The 18,867-nt window shown below is 46.4% G+C and overlaps 1 protein-coding gene across 4 annotated transcripts in view; it reads right to left on the reverse strand.

The window, feature by feature from the left end:
• RGS12 (regulator of G protein signaling 12) overlaps positions 1 to 18,867 on the reverse strand; it is an 881,248-nt gene that overhangs the window by 469,083 nt on the left and 393,298 nt on the right. For all 4 annotated transcript variants that reach the window (XM_085642496.1, XM_085642494.1, XM_085642495.1 and 1 more), the window contains one exon: positions 2,961 to 3,130. In XM_085642496.1, coding sequence (XP_085498622.1) covers positions 2,961 to 3,130 — 170 coding nt within the window. The remainder of the gene's footprint in view (positions 1 to 2,960; positions 3,131 to 18,867) is intronic.

Consider the following 18,867-nt stretch of genomic DNA (forward strand, 5'->3'; position numbering starts at 1 on the left):
TCACCCTACACCGTTCCAACCGCATGTTGCAGTCGAGACTGACGTGGTTAAGCCTGTACCTATAAGGGTAGCATTGCATCAGTCATATAGACGTCCAAGAGAGGACATTGACACTGCTGAAACACTGCCCTGGGCGTGGGATGGGCTGAGAAGAAGGGCAGGTGCCAGGATACTGTACGCCCCCTCTATACCAATAGCGCAAAACCCAATGCTACCCGGTGTCAAAGACGGGATAAACAAAACAGTGGCTCAGAAACGGACATTGCACAAGTTTGCAGAATTATACCCTAACAACACTTTTAGGGAGCCCCCAGTTGAGATTGAAGGTTAGGGTGTGTCATTTGCTGACATGTTTCTATATCATAAATTGCACTCTGCTTGCCGTGCATTACATGAAGACTTCCCGGGCCCCCCGCCAACTCTCGGCCCTGGAAAATCTTCTGGGCTCCCCTTCACTACGCAAACTAATCACACGCCTTTATACACGCATGCAGGCGGATGCTCCGATACTACGACCCAGCGCGCTGCAGGGGTGGAACGCTGAACTACCCCTCGCACTCAGAGGAACAATGGGCTTACTGTTGTCGTCAACTCACTGAGCTGTCCCCCAACTACAAGCTCAGATTTCAAATTCTTCCACAGGTATTACAGAACACCTATAGAATTACATTGTATGGGGCTCAGGGAAGATGAGTGTTGCTGGCGATGCGGATATACTCCTGCCTCTTTTTTACACATGGCCTGAGACTGCCCAGCTCTTGGCTCGTTCTGGTCCTCAATCAGATTATAGGTTTGTCCCTGTCGCTGACCCCTCTGCTGGGTCTGCTGGGCTATGTCAAACATACACCAGTGAAAACACGTAAACTTCATGCACTTCTTTTATTATTTGCTAAATGTCAGGTGGCTGTGCACTGGGGAGGGGTAGGGTACCCTTCATTAAAGATTGGATAAAAAATGTGACATATGGCCATTCCCCACTGAGTGTGTTCTGGGAGTTGATGCCGGCCGCCTCTAGACCACGTGACATTTGGGGACCATTTCTTGATTGGGCTAGGGAACGGGGAGGGGGTGATGGAACTGCTATGCCGAATGTGGTCCCGGAGGAGAACCAGACATAAATCAATGTGGACTTCAGATATGTGTGATGTGGTGAGGGTTGAGTGGGGCCCAGGATACGTCCATATTCTTCTAATATTGTTAACCTCATGTAAGATGTGACATATCAAGCTATCGGTCATGTGCTTGGGATGTACTGCTTCATCAGAAGCCCGTTTTTTTTTTTTTTTGGTGGTCATTATGTTAAATATGTGCTAAGAATTGACCCTAGCTGCATACAACTGGTATATTGGTCTGCTGTATTGACTGTATGGAATATTGTTTTCTTTTGAATAAGATGTCAATAAATACAAATAAATAAAAAAACAGTTAAATGTCGCCTTCTTCTAAAGAAACCATTCCTTCACACAGATGTAATATTTAGCACATCTTAACTCTGCCTATGTGAGGTGCAGTGCCATAGTGACGTATGGTAATGGACATGAGACACAATGTTAAGTGAGGGGTTTCTGCCATGTCTGCATAAGCGCAGTGGAAAGTTCTGAATAGGTGTCTGGCACAAAGCATAGACACCTACGCAGTAAATGGTTTCAGATTGGTGCTTAAATCAGTAATTTACTATCTGTAAGCCATTTTATATGCTCCTGGTGTTGCATTCATAATATTCTTAGACGTAGCAGACTTTTACACAGCCAGCCACTCAATGTTGGCATTTCACTGTAACTTGATAGGATTTGGTTGCACGGCATGGGCTTTCAACTTTCTAATTACTCAAGAGGAGGTGTCACTGCCTACTTTATTGTATCATCCTGTTACATGTAGCACGTTGCAGCAATCCTTTTTGAGCCTCACATTTTATTATTTATGTAATGTAACTGGCTAATAGGATTATGAGTTTTATTTTGTATACCTATGCATATGACAAAACTTCAGGTGACCCAGCCTTTGAAATGCATGCATGCTCAATGTCGCAAGGGGGAAAGTTGTAAACTCTCTTAAATTAAACATCAGTAGCAAAGATGTGATGATACTGGGCAGACCAACTGTCCACATTTTTAGTGAGCCAATCTGATCTCTCATGCTGCGTCTGTGACTGGTCTTTATAACCGAGGTTTCAACCTTGATCACAAACTTATCCTAGCTCCTCAAGTAAAGCCCACTAAAGGGGCATGTTTCCAAGTTAAATGTCTTCAATAAATGTATCTTTGTTAACTAACTCCTCACAGAAACAAGTATTTAATGCCACCATTTAGGCTTGTGTAGGGGAACTCTAGATCAGGACTTGCCAAAGTAACTGATCTATATAATGGTGTGTGTTAAAGACCTTAAGTAAGGCATATTGGGCCTTGGAGGGTCGAGGTTCCATCTTTTTGCAGACCAAGCTTAAAGCATATCACGTGACAGAAGCCTTCACATGTGCTACCTTCAATATACTACAAGTGCTGGGCATTAACAAGGTAAGAATGGGTAGCAGATCTTCATGCATTAAAACCGAAATGTGAAACAGGCTGTTCACCACAATATGAAAATAGATAGAGAATTTAGTTCCTTCTGAAAATTAAAAACATGGTGATTTTGCAATAAGATCTCGGCTCTTATGGTCTTCTCAGTGCCTTTTCCTTCAACAGACGTTAAAGCTGATTCACACACCTACCTAGAAATACCCATGAAAAACAATACCAGAAGTGCGATGATAAGAGTCTGACAACAAAAACATTTGTCTTTGCTCATTTTTATTATCTTTTGTATTTCGCAAAATAAAAACCAACCTGTCACATTTCTTAGAATGCAGAGGAATGTGTGTATCAATCTTCAACATTACAGACATTGAAACACCTAATATTTAGCCAGAATGTAAAATCTACAACGAAATTCATAAAGTTTCAACGATAATTGGAACTCACAGAAAAATATTTCACACCAAACGGGTCTTGAAGAAGTCGTTCAAAACAAACAGCCCAACTTGCAACTCTTCGCTCTCCGAGCCTCCTGCAACTTTGCACACTGGGAAGGCTAGCATTGCTACTGAGGCTATTATCACTGATGCATCCTTTTAAATCAGCACTATTCAGCTCTGTGGACAAAGCACATAGACAAATATTACACGTCGGCAAATTGATAATAAAACGGGCACTTTTCACTCAGCAATTAGCACTTATTTAGCACTCATATCTGGAACAATGCAAAAAGTGTCAGTTTAAAGTTTAGCAAGTCTAAAGTGCCAAGTAAGTCTTGCATATTGGGTCATATTATTAACTGTTATCTTAGAGAACAATGTTGGCTGCTTTAATTTTGAATTCATATTAATTTGCCTATAAATTCAATTTGCAATGAAACACCATAGTTTTGAGATTATTTATTACTGATTTAGGATACCTACTAACAACATAGTTGGTCAGTCAGAAGGTTTGCACTGTGTTTTCTCCATGGTTAAGAATAGAGAAACATTGGGGCCATGTTTGACTTTAACTCTCACATCCGTAAGCTAAAACAATGACTTCAATTATATCAACCTCAAAACCACAAGAGGTAACTTGTCTTTATTTACCATTCTTCACCCAACATAAGCATAGGAGTTCCTAAAATAGACACATTTTCGTCTCAACTACATATTTTTCCGTTTTGGTATACATATTAATTCATCGAAGCAAAAACTTTTAATTTAGTGCACAGGGCTCCACACAGGAGTGCTACTTAGAGATAGATGGAGAACTACCAGTAGTAGTGTAAGAGCTGCTCGCTGGAACAGCCTGCACATAAGGATCTTGAAACAACCCAAGGCTATAACAATTTAGAGGGTTGCATATTACCTTATTCAATAGGGCTACACCTTGACTCTCCATCCCCTGACAACCTTCTGAAAAAGCAATCGACAACATGTGGAAAACAAAAGCTTTTTGGCAAATGAACCTCATTTTCCCAGATAAATCCTAAAGGACATTTCTCATGTCCTTATTTGGCTGACGCAAGGACATAACTACAATGCGCCTTATATGTTGGTGTTATCGGGGAGTCCAGCATGGACGTTTACAGCTAAAGGTAGCCAAAGACAAGAGTGGCTCTATATAACTTCTGGTTGGGACTATTACAGCCTGATAGGGCTAAGGGCCAAAATTCTGCCCCTCAAACAGGTAGCTTCATACAATTTCCCCTGATGACAACACACACTCCCACTACCAAGATAGCGCTGAACCTCACAGAGCGAAGGAGAAAGAAAGTAACGTCTGTATCTTGAAATTGCAGCCAGGTGTACTTTTACGGATGCATGTACCAATCCGGATCTGGCTAGGGAAAGTAGTTAAGGTAGGATCTGCTCAAGCGATGCTTCCAAGGGGTGCAGGTTAGATTGCTGACACCACAAGCAGAATCTTTTCCATTTCAACCTGTAGGTATCGTCTGTTGATTTAGCTCTTGCCTTGGCCAAAATGTCTCTTCAGTCTTGAGGGAGATTTACATTTCGGAATTAGTTGAATTCAGGAGCCATGCAAGTAACTTGAGAGAGGCTGGTTCCGGGTGTAGGATCTGGCCATTGTTCCTTGTCAAGTTGGTTTGGATCTTGGGTAGGCGCATGAGATTGGACTCCGAGGGCAGCAGGGGGCTCCGTAAACCCAAGCTGCCTGGGCCACTTGGGAGCTATTAGAATGAGGTGACAGTGCTCCATCTTCATCTTGATGAGGATTCTCGGTATGAGAGAGAAGGGGGAAAAGCGTATGCATCAATTCCAGACCATCTCATTGAAAGGGCATTACCCCGTGACCCTGGGAGCGGGTATGGGCTGACGCTGAACTGGCATTTGGCATTCTTGTCTGTCGCAAAGAGATCCAATGCTGGTTTGCCCCAGCGTGAGAGGAAGATCTTGTCCAACATTAGCTTATTCAACTCCCACTCGTGCCAACTGTCTGGTTCGGATGAGAGTGTCCACCAAGGTGTTGTTCACTCCTGACAGGTACTCTGCTTTTAGAGATATGTTGGGCGCTTTAAGCCAGTTCCAAAGGTCTTGAGCCTCCTAAGAGAGATAGAGAACTTGTAGCTGTAATACATGCTGATTGTATTGTCCGTATGAACTAGCACGGAGGCTCCCGCTATTCAAGGCAGAAAGGCTTGAAGAGTGAGAAAAATCGCTTTGAGCTCTAGACGATTGATGTGCATCACTTTTTGAAGTGCAGACCATTTTCCCTGGATTTGCAAGTCCTGCTAATGGCCCACCAAGGAGGCATTGGGCGTGATGACTAAGTCCGGCATTAAATGGAAGAATGTAAGGCCTTGTGAGAGATTAGATGCTTGAAACCACCACGCTAGTGTCTCCCGCATCTTTGGGGTAATATCGATTAGGTCCTCGAAGGAACCTTACGATCGGATCCATTGCATCTGGAGCTCCTCTTGCTGAGGCTTCATTACGGGTCGTGCCAGCAGGACCAGGTTTATTGCAGAGGAGATCATGCCGAGGAGCAACTTGAACATCCACACTGAAAAGGACCTTCTTTCAGAGATCTTTAGAGCCAGACGTGATAATCTTAGTTGTCTGTCTTGTGAAGACAGGCCTTGTTTCTGATGGTATCGAAGTTGGCACCCAAAAACATCCTTGTTTGACTTTGAATGGTCGAGGATTTTGGGTAATTGATTGAGGTCTAGTCTGTGAAACAGTGAAAGGCAGGCTGTGGTAGCCTTGGAGGCTTGTTGCACTGTTGAGGCTTTAGCAGCCAGTCGTCTAGGCAGGGAAATACCTGATGACCTTGCTTGAGAAATGCAGACAAGGGTTCAAAGGGAAGAACCTTGAATTGGTAATGGGTAAAAGCTACAGTAAAACAGAGATACTTTGGATGTATGGGAATCTGGAAGTATGCATCTTGTACATCTCAGTAGGTCATGTAATCTCCACTGTTCAGTAGGTGGAGAACGTCAAAAAGAGTAATCATACAGAAAGATGGTTTGCGCAGAAATTTGTTGAGTTTCCTGAGGTCTAGGATGCGTCTCCACTCTCCTGATTTCTTTCGAATAATGAAAAAACAGCAGTAGAATCCCATGCCGTACTGATAACAAGGAACCCTTTCTATAGCGTCCTTGTTCAGCATTATTAGAGCTTCTTTCCTAAGTAAGTGAGGACGAGGTGGGTGTGCCCCTTTTGGAGGACTGTTAGTTGGTGTCTGCATAAACTTTAGGGTATGTCCGTAGGTTAGTGAGTCCAACACCCATTTGTCTTATGTTATCTACTTCCATTGGGTTAGGGAGTTGGAGATATTCGTGCCCACATGGGTGAAAGGAACAGATGTAGCCGGTACCTGGTCCAAGTCACTGTTTGCGGTCTGTATCTCGACCCTTGGGGGTTGCTTTCGGTGTGCGCTTTGCTTGTTGTAGGCGACTGAGGGTGGTTGGCGGTAGGCGTGCCTATTTTGAGATTGAGGCTGGTAATATTCATGATAACCCCCTCTGAAGGAAGTCACACCTCTCTCTCTAGCTCCTGGAAAAGGCGGCTTCTTGAACTGGAGAGTGCCAAGAGATCTAAGGGCATCAGTGTCCATTTTGATAGCCAGTAAGACATCATCAAAAGGTTTACCAAACAAAGTTTCGCCGTCATAGGTCATGTCCAGATTCTTTGATTGGATTTCACGTCTAAGAGAGGTAGCCTTGAGCCATTCTTGGCGTCTTAAGACTGCTGCTCCGGCCAACTGATGGAAGCGTGTGGAGACGATGTTCAGAACACAGTCTATAATTTCTGAAGTAGGTTCTCTCTCCTGTAGGATCTTTTTTGCTTCTGCCTTCCTGTCTGCAGGGATCAAATCAAGCAGACAGCTGACGTCAGACCACATCTGGCTGTCATAGCGCCCAAGGATCACAAGTGAGCTGACTGCTCAGACTGTGACAGCAGACATAAGGAAGAATATTTTCCCTATATTGTCCAAGCGCCTACCCTCCATGTCTGGTGACGCAGAGATGGGTGCAGAAGGGTTTTTGAAGCGCCTTTGCGCTGCTTTAGAGATGACAAGGTCAGGCTTGAGATGACTGGGGAGGCAAGCAGGAAAATCATCAGTGGTCTTGTATTTTTTGTAGAGGTGAGGTGGTACTGGCGCTACAGTCGCCAGGTTCTACCTGATCTTTATCCCCTCATCCCAGATATAGACTGTAATGGGAATGGCTTTCACAGACTTTCTGGCTTGCTCTTTAAAATCATGAAGAAAGCAGTCGGACTGCTTGACAGAAGTTTGAAAATGGAATCTCATTGCAGCTTGGTCCATCAGATGATGAAAACCCCAGATATCCTCTGGGGAAGAGTCTGACGGATAACTAGGTGGAGTAGACGGAGTAGGGACAAGGTAGTCATCCCATTCGTCACATGGATGTTGAGGGTCAGGGATCTCTCCTTCCTTCCTCTCATGCTCTTTGGATTTCGAGGCCAGTGTCATCCTGGGCGTTATCGGCAGACTGATATTTCTTGACGGGGCAGGAGAAGCAGGCTAGAGTGGAATGAGTGGGTGCTCTTGTGGAGGTTCAGGAAATCTTCTTCTATAATCTTGCAGCATGGCCTGTAGGTCCTGAACTAGAGAAACCGTATCTGAATTTCATGTAGTCTAGGATGAAGATGCAGGTGGTAGTCAGTGTTCATAATGCCGCCTAGGAGGGGGCATAGTAAGATTGATAGTATTGCTCTTCGTCATCAACTTTCTCGTGATATATATACCTGGAGCTCTGAAGGACTGTGCGCTCCCCCAAAAGGCCATTTGTCATCCGATTCTTCGAAGTCCAATAAGTGACTGGGTAGCAAAGGTGAGACCTTGTTTGGAGAGGTTACTTCAGGCCAATGTCATCGACTGCGTGAAGTTAAACTGAGGTGTTAGCGGTAAGAATTCCCTCGTTGACTGTGCTGCAGTAAATTATGTCGTCGACAGAGCTATTGTATACAGCGCTGCTGTAGACGGTCTCTTAGTCCACGGTGTCTTTGTCAACAATGTAGTCAAGGTGAATTCCTCCGTCGACGGTGACTTAGTGGAGGAGATCACCTTAGTTGACAGAATGGGAGCATTAATAACTGCCGTCATCTATGTCCTCAATGACGAAGGCCTCATGGATGAGACGGTGGTGACTGTTGCCGTCGGCGTCAATACCAGTGTCGACGGTGATGTCGTCAACGCCGGTGTTCTGAGAGGATTTATTTGTCCTCTGCAGTTCTGAGGAAGAAATACGTTTTGCTCCCTAACTTCACAGGTGGAATAGAGGGTTGGGAGGAGGCCACCCCTGTGGACATGAGATTAAGTTCAATGCCTTTCTACTCTCCTTAGAAGGCCCATGGTCAGAGGATCTTGACATTTTGTGGGGTCTCGCATATGAATCACTGTCCTCCTCAAGAGCTAGATTTTTGAGATATTGAATTCTGTAGCCACAGATATAGCCTCCCCTCTCTATCTCTCAAGGTTTTAGTTGAGAATGGGCAACACATCTTGCACTCCTTTACCTAATGTTGAGGGTAGAGGCAAAAGAGACAGTTTTCATGTGGATCATCCACATGCAACCTTTTCTTCCCACAGGACTTGCAAGATCTAAAGAGGCTTTTCTTAGAAGACTCAGACATAGTAAATGTAGAAAAGTTGGAATATACTGTATAAAACGGAGCAGAGCTTAGGGAGACTCCCTTCACACGACATGCAGTAGAAAATATGGGGGACTCTGTTGGGAGTGTTCAAGAGGGTGCTGTCGTCTGATTGGTTATAGTTCAAGTTTGGTATTTTTTTTTTTTTTTTTTTTAAAGGCATAGTTAGGCTATTAAATTGAGTTTGCATTGCCATTATGGCCTATGGTACTATTCCATACTGTTTTACAATGGTACTGTGGGATTCCCACTTCGACGATGGAGAACGATACAAGCATGTGAATCTATGAAAGACCCAATACAGGAGAAGCATCTGTTCGTGGCATGTATCAGGGCAACGTGGTCGAGCAGTCTAAGGCGCTGGATCGGTTTGTGGCATGTAATGCTGTAGATTCACATGCTCTGCATGCTTTCGCAATCTAGTCTTGGGTTTGGTTGTATGCAAGTTGTGTTTCTTTGAAGAAGTCTTTCAAGTCACAAGACAAAGCGACTCCTGCTCTTGGTGATACAGAGCATGGACATTGACTCAATTGTTAGATTGTTTTCCCACAGGTGAGTGAGAATGGAGTGAGATTAAGTATCAGTAAAGAGATGCCTATGCAAATGAAGTAGTGTAAAGGAACTGCAATGGCCACCGGTGTCCGGGAAAGAGGGTGGGCATATGTGAACCTTCAGCACTACATGCCAGGAACAGATGCCTACAAGGTAAGTAACATATTCCGTTCGAGGCGTGAGTGGCTGTAGATACACATGCTCTGCATAGACTGTAAAGCAGTCCCTCTCTAAAAGTGGTGGCTACCCTGTGGGTGTTGCAGTTCTTTGAAAGAGAGTACGTAGCACTGCCTGCCCTACATTGGCTTGTTGGTGTGCTTTAACATCCACACAATAAAGTTTGGTGAAAGTGTATGGTGTAGACCATGAGTACTCACAAACTTTCTCTCGGGGGCCAAATTTACAGTGTGGTTTGTGGCCAAGGGCCGCACTGGTGGGGGCGGGGTCAGTGGGGGAGGGGGGCGGGGCTAGAGCCACACAAAAAACTGTGACCATGAGGTTGAACATAGGTCCCTGCAGCGGACCCCTTCGTCCACTGAGTCACCAGACCCGGCATACACACATATCTCTCTGAATTTCACTCTCTCTCCCTGTCTCTCTCTCTCTCTCTCTCTCTCTCTCTCTCTCTCTCTCTCTCTCTCTCTCCGTCTCCCTCTCTCTCCTTCCCTCTCTCACTCTGTCTCCCTCACTCTGTCTCCCTCTGTCCGTCTCCCTCCCTCTGTCTCCCTCTCCCTTCCTCTGTCTCCCCTGTCTCCCTCTCTCTGTCTTCTTGTCTCCCTCTGTCTCCCTCCCTCTGTAGCCCTCCTCCCTGTCTGTCTCCGTCCCTCTGTCTCCCTCTCCCTGTCTCCCTCCCTCTGTCACCCTCTCCCTGTCTCCCTCCCTCTGTGTCCATCTCCCCATCTCCCTCTCCCTGTCTCCTTCTCTGTCTCACTCTCTCTGTCTCCCTCTCCCTTCCTCTGTCTCCCCGTCTCCCTCTCTCTGTCTTCTTCTGTCTCCCTCTATGTCTCCCACTCTCTGTCTCCCTCCCTTTCCCTCCCACTGTCACCCTCTCTCTCACTCCCTCTGTCTCTCTCTCTCCTTCTCCCTCTGTCTCCCTCTGTCTGTCACCCTCCCTCTTCCTCTGTCTCCATTGGTCTGTCACCCTCCCTCTTCCTCTGTCTCCATTGGTCTGTCTCCCTTTGTCTCCCTCCCTTTGTCTCCCTCCCTTTGTCTCCCTCTGTCATCTCACCCTGCGTGTGTGTCAGACGGCTGAGACAGCTTTCTGGGCACACCAACAGCCAGCCGCACCTGAGCACTTCACAGGTCTTTAAAACACCATTTGCATGTTAATTGTTGTATTTCACCTCTTCTTAGGCCCCGCAGCTCCACTCTAACTATCCCTGGAACTGCCCGGCCCCCACAGGGCAGAGTCAGAGTCGCGCTGGTGCAACCGGCAGTGTTTGGGAACACTCATTAATTTTTTATTTTTTTTAAAACAGGTACGATGTCTGCAAGGTCCGCGGGCCGCCAAGGCAGGCTTGCAGGGCCGCAGGCGGCCCGCGGGCCGTACTATGCGTACCCGTGGTGTAGACCATGTAGCTGGCTTACAAATGTTAGCTATTGGGATATTGACCTGGAAAGCCATGGACGCCCAAATATTACAAGTAGAGTGTGCCTTAGGGGGTGTACGCAAAGTCATTTTAGCATTTGTACAATATGTCTGAATGCATTTAATTAGACAGCTAGAAATGCCTAGATTGGGGCTTTCCATTGTGAGGGGCCGCAAATGTAACAAAGAGTTGTTTAGTTTTGTGGAACTCTTTAGTTCTGTATATTATAGTACAGAGTTCCTTTGACATCTAGGGTACGAAAAGCTCTTTCCGCAAATAAATACGGTTGCAGAAAGAAAACAGGTAATTCAACTGACTGAATGAGGTGGAAAATGAAACCACTTTTGGAAGGAATTTTGGTTTAGTTCTAATGACTACCTTAGCTCTGTGTAGCTGTAAGAAAGGTTCTTCCAAGTTTACTGCCTGGAGCACACTTCCATGCGTAAGTGAGTTAATGCCCACCAAAAAAGCAACATTCCAAGATAAGAACTGTGGAGGACAGTTATGCAATGGATCAAACAGTGGATCCATAAGTCTGGTAAGTACAATATTGAGATTCCAACGGGGTGCAGAAGGAACTCTGGGTAGAATTATTCTTTTAAGGCCTTCCATGAATGCCTCAATAACTGGTACCTTGAACAAAGATAAGTGTTGCCGATTTTGTAGATAGGCAGCAACTGCAGCTAAATGTAGATGTATTGAAGTGTAAGCGAGGGCAGAGGTCTGCAAATGAGGAAGGTAGCAAATAATGTTTTGTACAGTTGCATCAAATGGATTACTTTGTTTACTGCAACAGTAGAAAACAAGTATTTTCCACTTTGTTGCGTAACATGCTCTAGTTGTAGGCCCATGGCTTCTTTAAGAATGGTCATATATTCAGGTGGGAGATTGAGGTACCCGAATTCTATGACCTCAGCAGCCAAATCGCAAGGTTGAGTTCCTGGATTTGGGTGCCTGACTTCTCCATGGTTCTGAGTGAGAAGGTCCGAGTTGAGGGGAAGTTTCTTGTGGGGAACTACAGAGAGTTCAAGCAGTGTAGTAGCACAAGAGGAAGCTACTAGAACGAGGGTGAGAGACATTTCCCTGAGCTTCCGAACCAAACGGAAGAAGAGGGAGAGGCGGAAAAGTGTAGGCAAATATCCCTGACCAGTTCATCCATAAAGCATTGCCATTGGATAGTAGTGTGGGAACCTCGAGGCGAAGTCTGGACATTTTGCGTTGTCCGCGGTTGCGAACAGGTTTATCTGTGGAAACTTCCCCTTGTGAAAGTATGGGAGAAGGACTTGGGTGTGGAATTCCCAATTGTAGACTTGTTGCCTCATCCTGCTGAGGAGGTTGGCAAAGTGGTTGTCGATCCCTGGGAGGTGTTCCCCTACCAGGTGAATGTTGTGACGTATTGCCCAATGACAAATCGTCTGAAATAGGCGTGATAATTGTAGAGTGCCCCTCCCCTGTTTTTGTAAATAGTACATGGTTGTCATGTTGTCTGTCTGGACCAAGACAACCTTGCCAGCTAGGTGAGCTAGAAATGCTTTAAATGCTAGGTGAACAGCTTAAAGCTTGAGGTAGTTGATGTGTAGACCCTGGTGTTTGGTATCCCAGAGACCCTAAACTGTGTCCCTGAGAACCCCATCCTGGTAGGGATGCACCCCCTGTGAGAATGATCTGGGGAACAGGGTTGAGATATGGCCACCCCTTTGATAGGTTTTGTATGCTCCACCACTGCAGAGAGCGATTAATTCGGCAGTCTACTAACACTAGATCTTGTTGCTGACCTAGTTATTGAGACCACTGGCACGCCAGACATTCTTGCAGCGGGCAGATATGTAGTCAAGCATGTGTTACTATTGCGATGCAAGATACCATCATGCCTTTGAATCGTAGAACTGTTTGACTTTTATGTGTTGATTAGGTTGAAACTGCTGTAGTAGCGTTTGGTTATTTTGAATACTGGCCACATTTGGGTATGCCAAACCCAACTGTGTGTTGAGCATGGCCCCCGAACAAGGCTGAATCTGTCACGGTTTAAGGTGTGATTTCTGTATGTTGATAGTAAGCCCCAGTTGATGGAGAAGATGGAGATTACATTTGTGTGTGCTGTTGACACACGAGAAGTGTACTGGCTTTGATGAACCAGTCGTCCAGATATGCGAAGACATGAATGTTCTGTGTGTGCAGATTTGCTGTTACCACTGTTAGGCATTTGGTGAATATACAGGGTGAAGTAGTAACTCAGATTGGCAGCACTTTGAACTGGTAATGGTTTCCAGCTATAACTAATCTGATGCATTTGCGATGAGCTGGATGGATGGGGATGTGGAAAACGTCCATTAAGTCTAGTGGTGACATAAATTCGCCTTGTTGGAGCAGTGGGATGATGTCCTGAAAAGTGAAGTGTTCTGGTAGTATGTAATGATATAAGGGCTTGAGATCTTAGATGGGCCGTAGTGCTCCGTGTTTTTTGGGTATTACAAAGTATAGCGAGCACACTCCCGAACCTAGATGTTGAAGAGGAACGGGCTCCATCGCTTGTTTGAGCAACAGAGCCTTTATTTCTTGTTTCGAGCAGGTTTTGATGTGCAATGGAGAGATTGTGTTTGTGAGGTGGAATGTTTGGAGGTGTGGTTATGAGCTCCAGTCAATAACCATGTTGGATAATTCCAACATCCTCTGATCTGATGTTATAGATTTCCAATGGGGGAAGAAATTTTGTAGTTGGCCCCGACAGGTGTTAAATGGTCAGGGGGAATGAGAAGAGAGTAACTGTTTTGAGGTGGAGGGTGCAGAACGTGTTGAGATACCCCTACCACGACCCTTGGAATTATTTCCTCTATATGTGCCTCTGTAGTACACATTTGAGGGGGAGGTTTGTTGTTGTTCATACAAGCAGGTTGAGGATCAGGTGGTGTAGCTTTGAAGCCTTGTTTGTATGAGGGATGCCAAAAGGAGCCACGCGAAGCAGGGGTTTGGAGCGCCCCCATTGATTTAGCTACTTCGGTGTCCTTTTTCATTTTCTCTAATGCTTGGTCCACCTGGGGGCCAAAGAGATGCTCTTTATCAAATGGCACATTCAAAAGTGTTTGTTGCACCTCTGGCTGGAAGCCAGATATACGTAGCCATGCATGTCTAAACAGCAATACACTTGAATTGATGCCCTGGCTGCGTTGTCCGCTGAGACTAGGACACACCTGATTGAATTGTTGGAAATTAATTTACCCTCATTTACAATATCATGGCCCCTTTTTTATACTCCTCGGGGAGGTGTTGGAGGAGCTCCTCCATCTCATCCCAATGTGCCCTGTCGTATCTTGCTAACAAGGATTTTGTGTTGGCAATCCACCTGTGATTGGAGGACTGTGCAGCAACCCGCTTCCCTGAGGCATCGATAAGTTTGGACTTTGTCAGGTGGAGGAGTATCTGCTAATGATTGTGAATTGGCCCTTCTACGAGCATTAGATGCAACTAATGAGTCTGGGGAAAGATGACCCTTAATGAAAATAGGATCGGAGGGTGCTGCTTTATACATTTTGTCAACCCAGGGTGTAATAATACGTGACCGCACTGGGTCCTTAAAAATGTAACCAGAATGTCGCAGCATGCCCTTGAGCATAGGAAGATATTGGCATGATCTAGGAGTGATAGACAATGTTTCAAAAAGAAAATAGTCCTTACTAGGGTTTTTGTGTAAGGGGACTTGGTGTTATGCTGCTGCCCTAGTAATGAGGTCTTGAAAAGATGAAGCATCATCAGGGGGTGATGGTCTGGCTGGGTAGAGATCTGGGTCAGTATCACCCGGGGGACCAATGTCCTAATTATTACAAGGATCTGGGGGCTCTGGATATGAATCATCGCCCCCCGGATCATCAGTGAGAGACAAAGGAGATCTCAAATGTCGTGAAGGTGGTGGTGGAGAAGAGAGTGGAGGAAGCGGCTGAGAAGGAAGAGCTGGTTGCAATGTCCTTATTTTTAGTAGACACTGGTCTGTACATGTCATTTTTTCTGCTTAGGATCAAGCCGCTCCTGCAAGATTTGGAGGTTTGGTTACAAAGCCGAAATTTCAATTGTCAAAGCAGATTCCTTTTGCGGAACAGAGGTGGTCGGTGCCAAAACGCTGAGAGTAGGGTGCTCAGAACCGAAGGGTTTGGTCGACTCGGCACGAGAGAGAGTTGTTTAAGCTTTGCTTTCGGTGTCGAGCCCAAAGTAGGGACGATTGCAGCTGATGGTCAATGCCTACAATGGCCTGATGGCAGTGGTGGCACGGAAGCCATATATTTGGTCTAAACCAAGTGTTTTTTGGAAGGCGGAAAGGGACAATGGCACTCACGGTACACTGGTCCGAAGAAAGATACTGTTTCTGGAGACCGATCTCACAATCAGGGCAGGAGCCACAACCAGAGTCATGGATGAAAAAGGTCTCTTACTCAGCTGCATTGGCCTCATGAAGCTCTTCCTGTTCCTACTTGATACCTTGCTGTCTGAAGAAGTCGGTGTTTCTTCTATATCTCTGTGCTGCATCTCTCTATGACGCGCCCGACAGTCTCGCAATGTCTATTTCAATCGAAAAAGCCTCACAAGTCCGCTTCCTGATGGTCTGGAGACAAACATAAGTTACAAACCTGATGGAGATCGGTTCTTGGGTACTTCGCGTGGCAACTGGGACGGAAGCGAAATGGAGTTTGTTCTATTTGCGGAGCATTCTTATTTGAAGCCGGTGATATAAAAAGTAAGCCTAAAGCCGACGAGACCGAAGGTCGCGTTTGAAGCACATCGAATCGACGGATAAACGTTCGCTCGTGCCGGGACACTTTCGAGTAGCCGTGCGCAATATAAGTGGAGGCTAACATAACATAACAATACCGACAAGGCTCGAAATGAACAGCAAACTAAAATGAGCCCGATATGGTCTCGAAAGGGAGCGCTACACAACACATCTGAACCAGACGGCAGAAAGGCAACAATCTAACAATGGAGTTAATGCACATTATTCACCAAGAGAAGGAGGAGGTAAATAAGAGAAGGAGTCACTTGGTCTTGTGACTCAAAAGACTTCTTCAAAGAAAAAATATCTTTGACTTTACCGATATTGATCTACAGTTCTTTGCTTTCACACAAATATCCCATCCCATGCTACTTACTTGCAATGCTTCACATTACCAAACAACAGTCCTTTAAAGCCAGATCTATTGGCATTATCAATGCTTATTTTTATATTCTTCTGGGAGAAGTTAAAGGAGTTCCTCCATCTTCTCCCATTGGGCCCCAACATATCTACGAAGGAGTGCCACGTAACTGGCTATGTCCCATGCGTTGCTGCCATGACTGCTACACTCTTGCCCACCACATAGATCTTTTTTGTCTCCTTGCCAAGAGGAAGAGAATCACCAGTGGTCTGGACAGAAGCGTTCTTGCGAGCAGTGAGGACCACTAAAGAATCAGGAGGAATGTGGCCCTTGGTACACACAGGGTTGCTAGGGGAGGGTTTAAACTTTTTTTTCGACTCTTGGAGTAACTACCCTCATCTTTAGAGGCTCCTTAAAATTATCAGGAGCAAACTTTAGCATACACCTTAACATTGACAAAAACTGCATGGTGCGCTCTGATTTTCAGAGCATCTCCAGCATGAAGTCATGTTCCTCGTGAATGACATCTCAACCTTATGAAAGGCTGTGGCTCTTTGAACAAGCTCATAATAGGCCATGGTGTCATCTGGAGGTGAGGCCTTTATCAGGGAGTGTTCTAAGACAGGATCACCTTGGGGGTCTACATTATAATCATACCACAGGTTCAGCAATGTGTCCTGGACCTGAGGGCTAGTCACAGGATTGCGACGGACCATTTGGAAAGCCTGTCTCCTCAAAGGAAGTGTGGGGCCCCTATGGTCTCTCTGTTGGAAGTAGGTGAGATGTTGGAAGAGGTGGGATAGCAGTGGAGGCAAAAGTTTGGTTGGTGGTAGAGGAAGAGAACTAGTGGTTCTGCCCTTTCACTTCTTTGGAATCGGCTTGGGCAAGGGGAGCTTAGAAGAAGCTTCCTCCTCGGTGAGTCTCCTCTTTCGAGGAAGGGATTCTGGAGGGGCCAGTGGAGTTGGCTTTGCCAAAACACTGCCTGTAACAGAGTAAATGAACAGGTGTTTTTGCCTAGCATCAAGTTCCCACTGCAGTCTTTTGAGGATTGGAGCATCAATGTCTACGGATCCGAGCATTAACGGAGGCTTCCAAGTCATCTTTGGCATAGATGAAAGTTTTGGCGCTGACGGAGTGCTTTGCACAGGCAAATCCTCTGTTGCTGGCTTCAGGTGAGACCAATGGTGCCTGATGCCCTTGAAGCAGCTTGGGCTCGATGGCTGATGTGAGTCTACGTCCTTGGGTGAAGCCTTGCTCGCCTACAAAATGTTTCTTGATGCTAACCAAAACCCAAAGGTGGTAGGGGCCTTTGGGTTGGCTTTTGTTTGCCTTCTTGCCCAGGGCGCAATATCTTACTCCCATGGGAGTGGTGCTCTACCTTGGCGTGAGGCTTCTTTTGGACCCTGGCTTGGTGGTAAGGGCCTCATGGACCAATGGAATACAGCGGTTGCCTTTTCTTACCTTCTGTCCAAGGAAAGTGGTAGCAGCTCAGCTTTACCTATAATAACAACATTCCTAGGCGACTGGAGACCTGGCAAAAATCAGGTCCTATACATACCAACTGATAAAGACAGGCTCAGTGTACTACCATAAAGCTGTTCAAAACAGTTCATTTTATTCATACAAAAGACTGTTTTATTTAAAAAAAAAAAAAGAGTTTTCGACAATCACATACATAATGACAAAATTAACTCTGATTTCTGGCGTCTGCACGGTCGCTCGGGGAACACGACAGGGCTGCCCACTATCCCCCTTCTTGTTTGCCCTAGCAATAGAACCCATGGCTGCGCACGCCAGGTCGGGGCAGTATTTCCCAGGGCTCGTAGGGGAGGGAAGAGCACACCACATAGCGTTGTATGCAGATGATCTCCTTATGTTTCTGCCGGATACTGGGGATGCGTTACGGGAAGCGCGAGTTTTGCTGGAGACCTTGGGGAGGGTGGCGGGCCTCAGGGTGAATTGGAATAAGTCCTGTCTGTTCCCCACCAGGCCGGGGGCGCAGGATCAGTCGAGGGTGGGGGATGTCTTATGGGAACCCCGGTGTTTACCATATTTGGGGACACAGATTTATCATGACCCCACTGACCTGCTGGAGGGTAATGTGGGGCGGGCAGTGCGGGGAGCAAAGGCCTGCTTTGAGTTTTGGGGGACCGTTCCGCTGTCGGTGGCTGGCAGGGTTGCTTTGGTGAAAATAATCATCTTGCCTCGGTTTCTTTATTATTTTGGGACCCTCCCCGTTTGGATTCCGAGCAGGCTCTTTGCACAACTGAACACTTTGATTACGGGGTTTCTCTGGGGAACTGGCCGACGGAGGGTGGCGTTAGCCAATCTGCAAAGGCCTAGGGCGGAGGGGGGCCTCGCGCTGCCGGACTTTGAGGCTTACTATCATGCTGCGCAACTTCAGTGGTTCACGAAATGGGTGGCGGGTCACATTAGGCGACCGGAGGAACAAGACGAGTTGGACCCAAATTGGCACCTTCTGTCCTCCGTGCTGCTGCGGGCGCCACTGAGTGGTACCCTCCTGCCGCCGGAGTTGGGAACGGTCCGCCAGTGTTGGGCACGTTTGATTAGGAGGACACATGGAGGGACCCCTTATGCTCCTGAGATCCCATTGCGGATGTGTGAGGCGCTGCCGCATGGGGGGGACTGGAGTCAGCTGCTGGCCTGGGAGGAAGCGGGAGTCACGACCATAGGTGATCTCTATGAGGACGTCAGTCTTCTTCCCTTTCAAGACCTCTGTGAGCGCCATGATCTACCGCGGGGGGGCTTTCTTTTGCATGCTGCGCTGTCTGCAGCCATCAGGAAGCATTGGCGCAGTGGGCTGGGGGAGCCGGATACGTCTCTCGCTTGCCAATATGTGGTGATGGCGGCGGGTACTTTTAAAGCGGTGACCTGCCTTTACCGTCGGATCACGAGCGACATGCGCAAACCGCTGACGGCGCTGCGTCTCAAGTGGGAGGCGGATCTA

This window comes from Triturus cristatus, chromosome 2_2 (genome assembly GCF_964204655.1).
Source record: "Triturus cristatus chromosome 2_2, aTriCri1.1, whole genome shotgun sequence".
Classification (NCBI taxonomy): domain Eukaryota; kingdom Metazoa; phylum Chordata; class Amphibia; order Caudata; family Salamandridae; genus Triturus; species Triturus cristatus.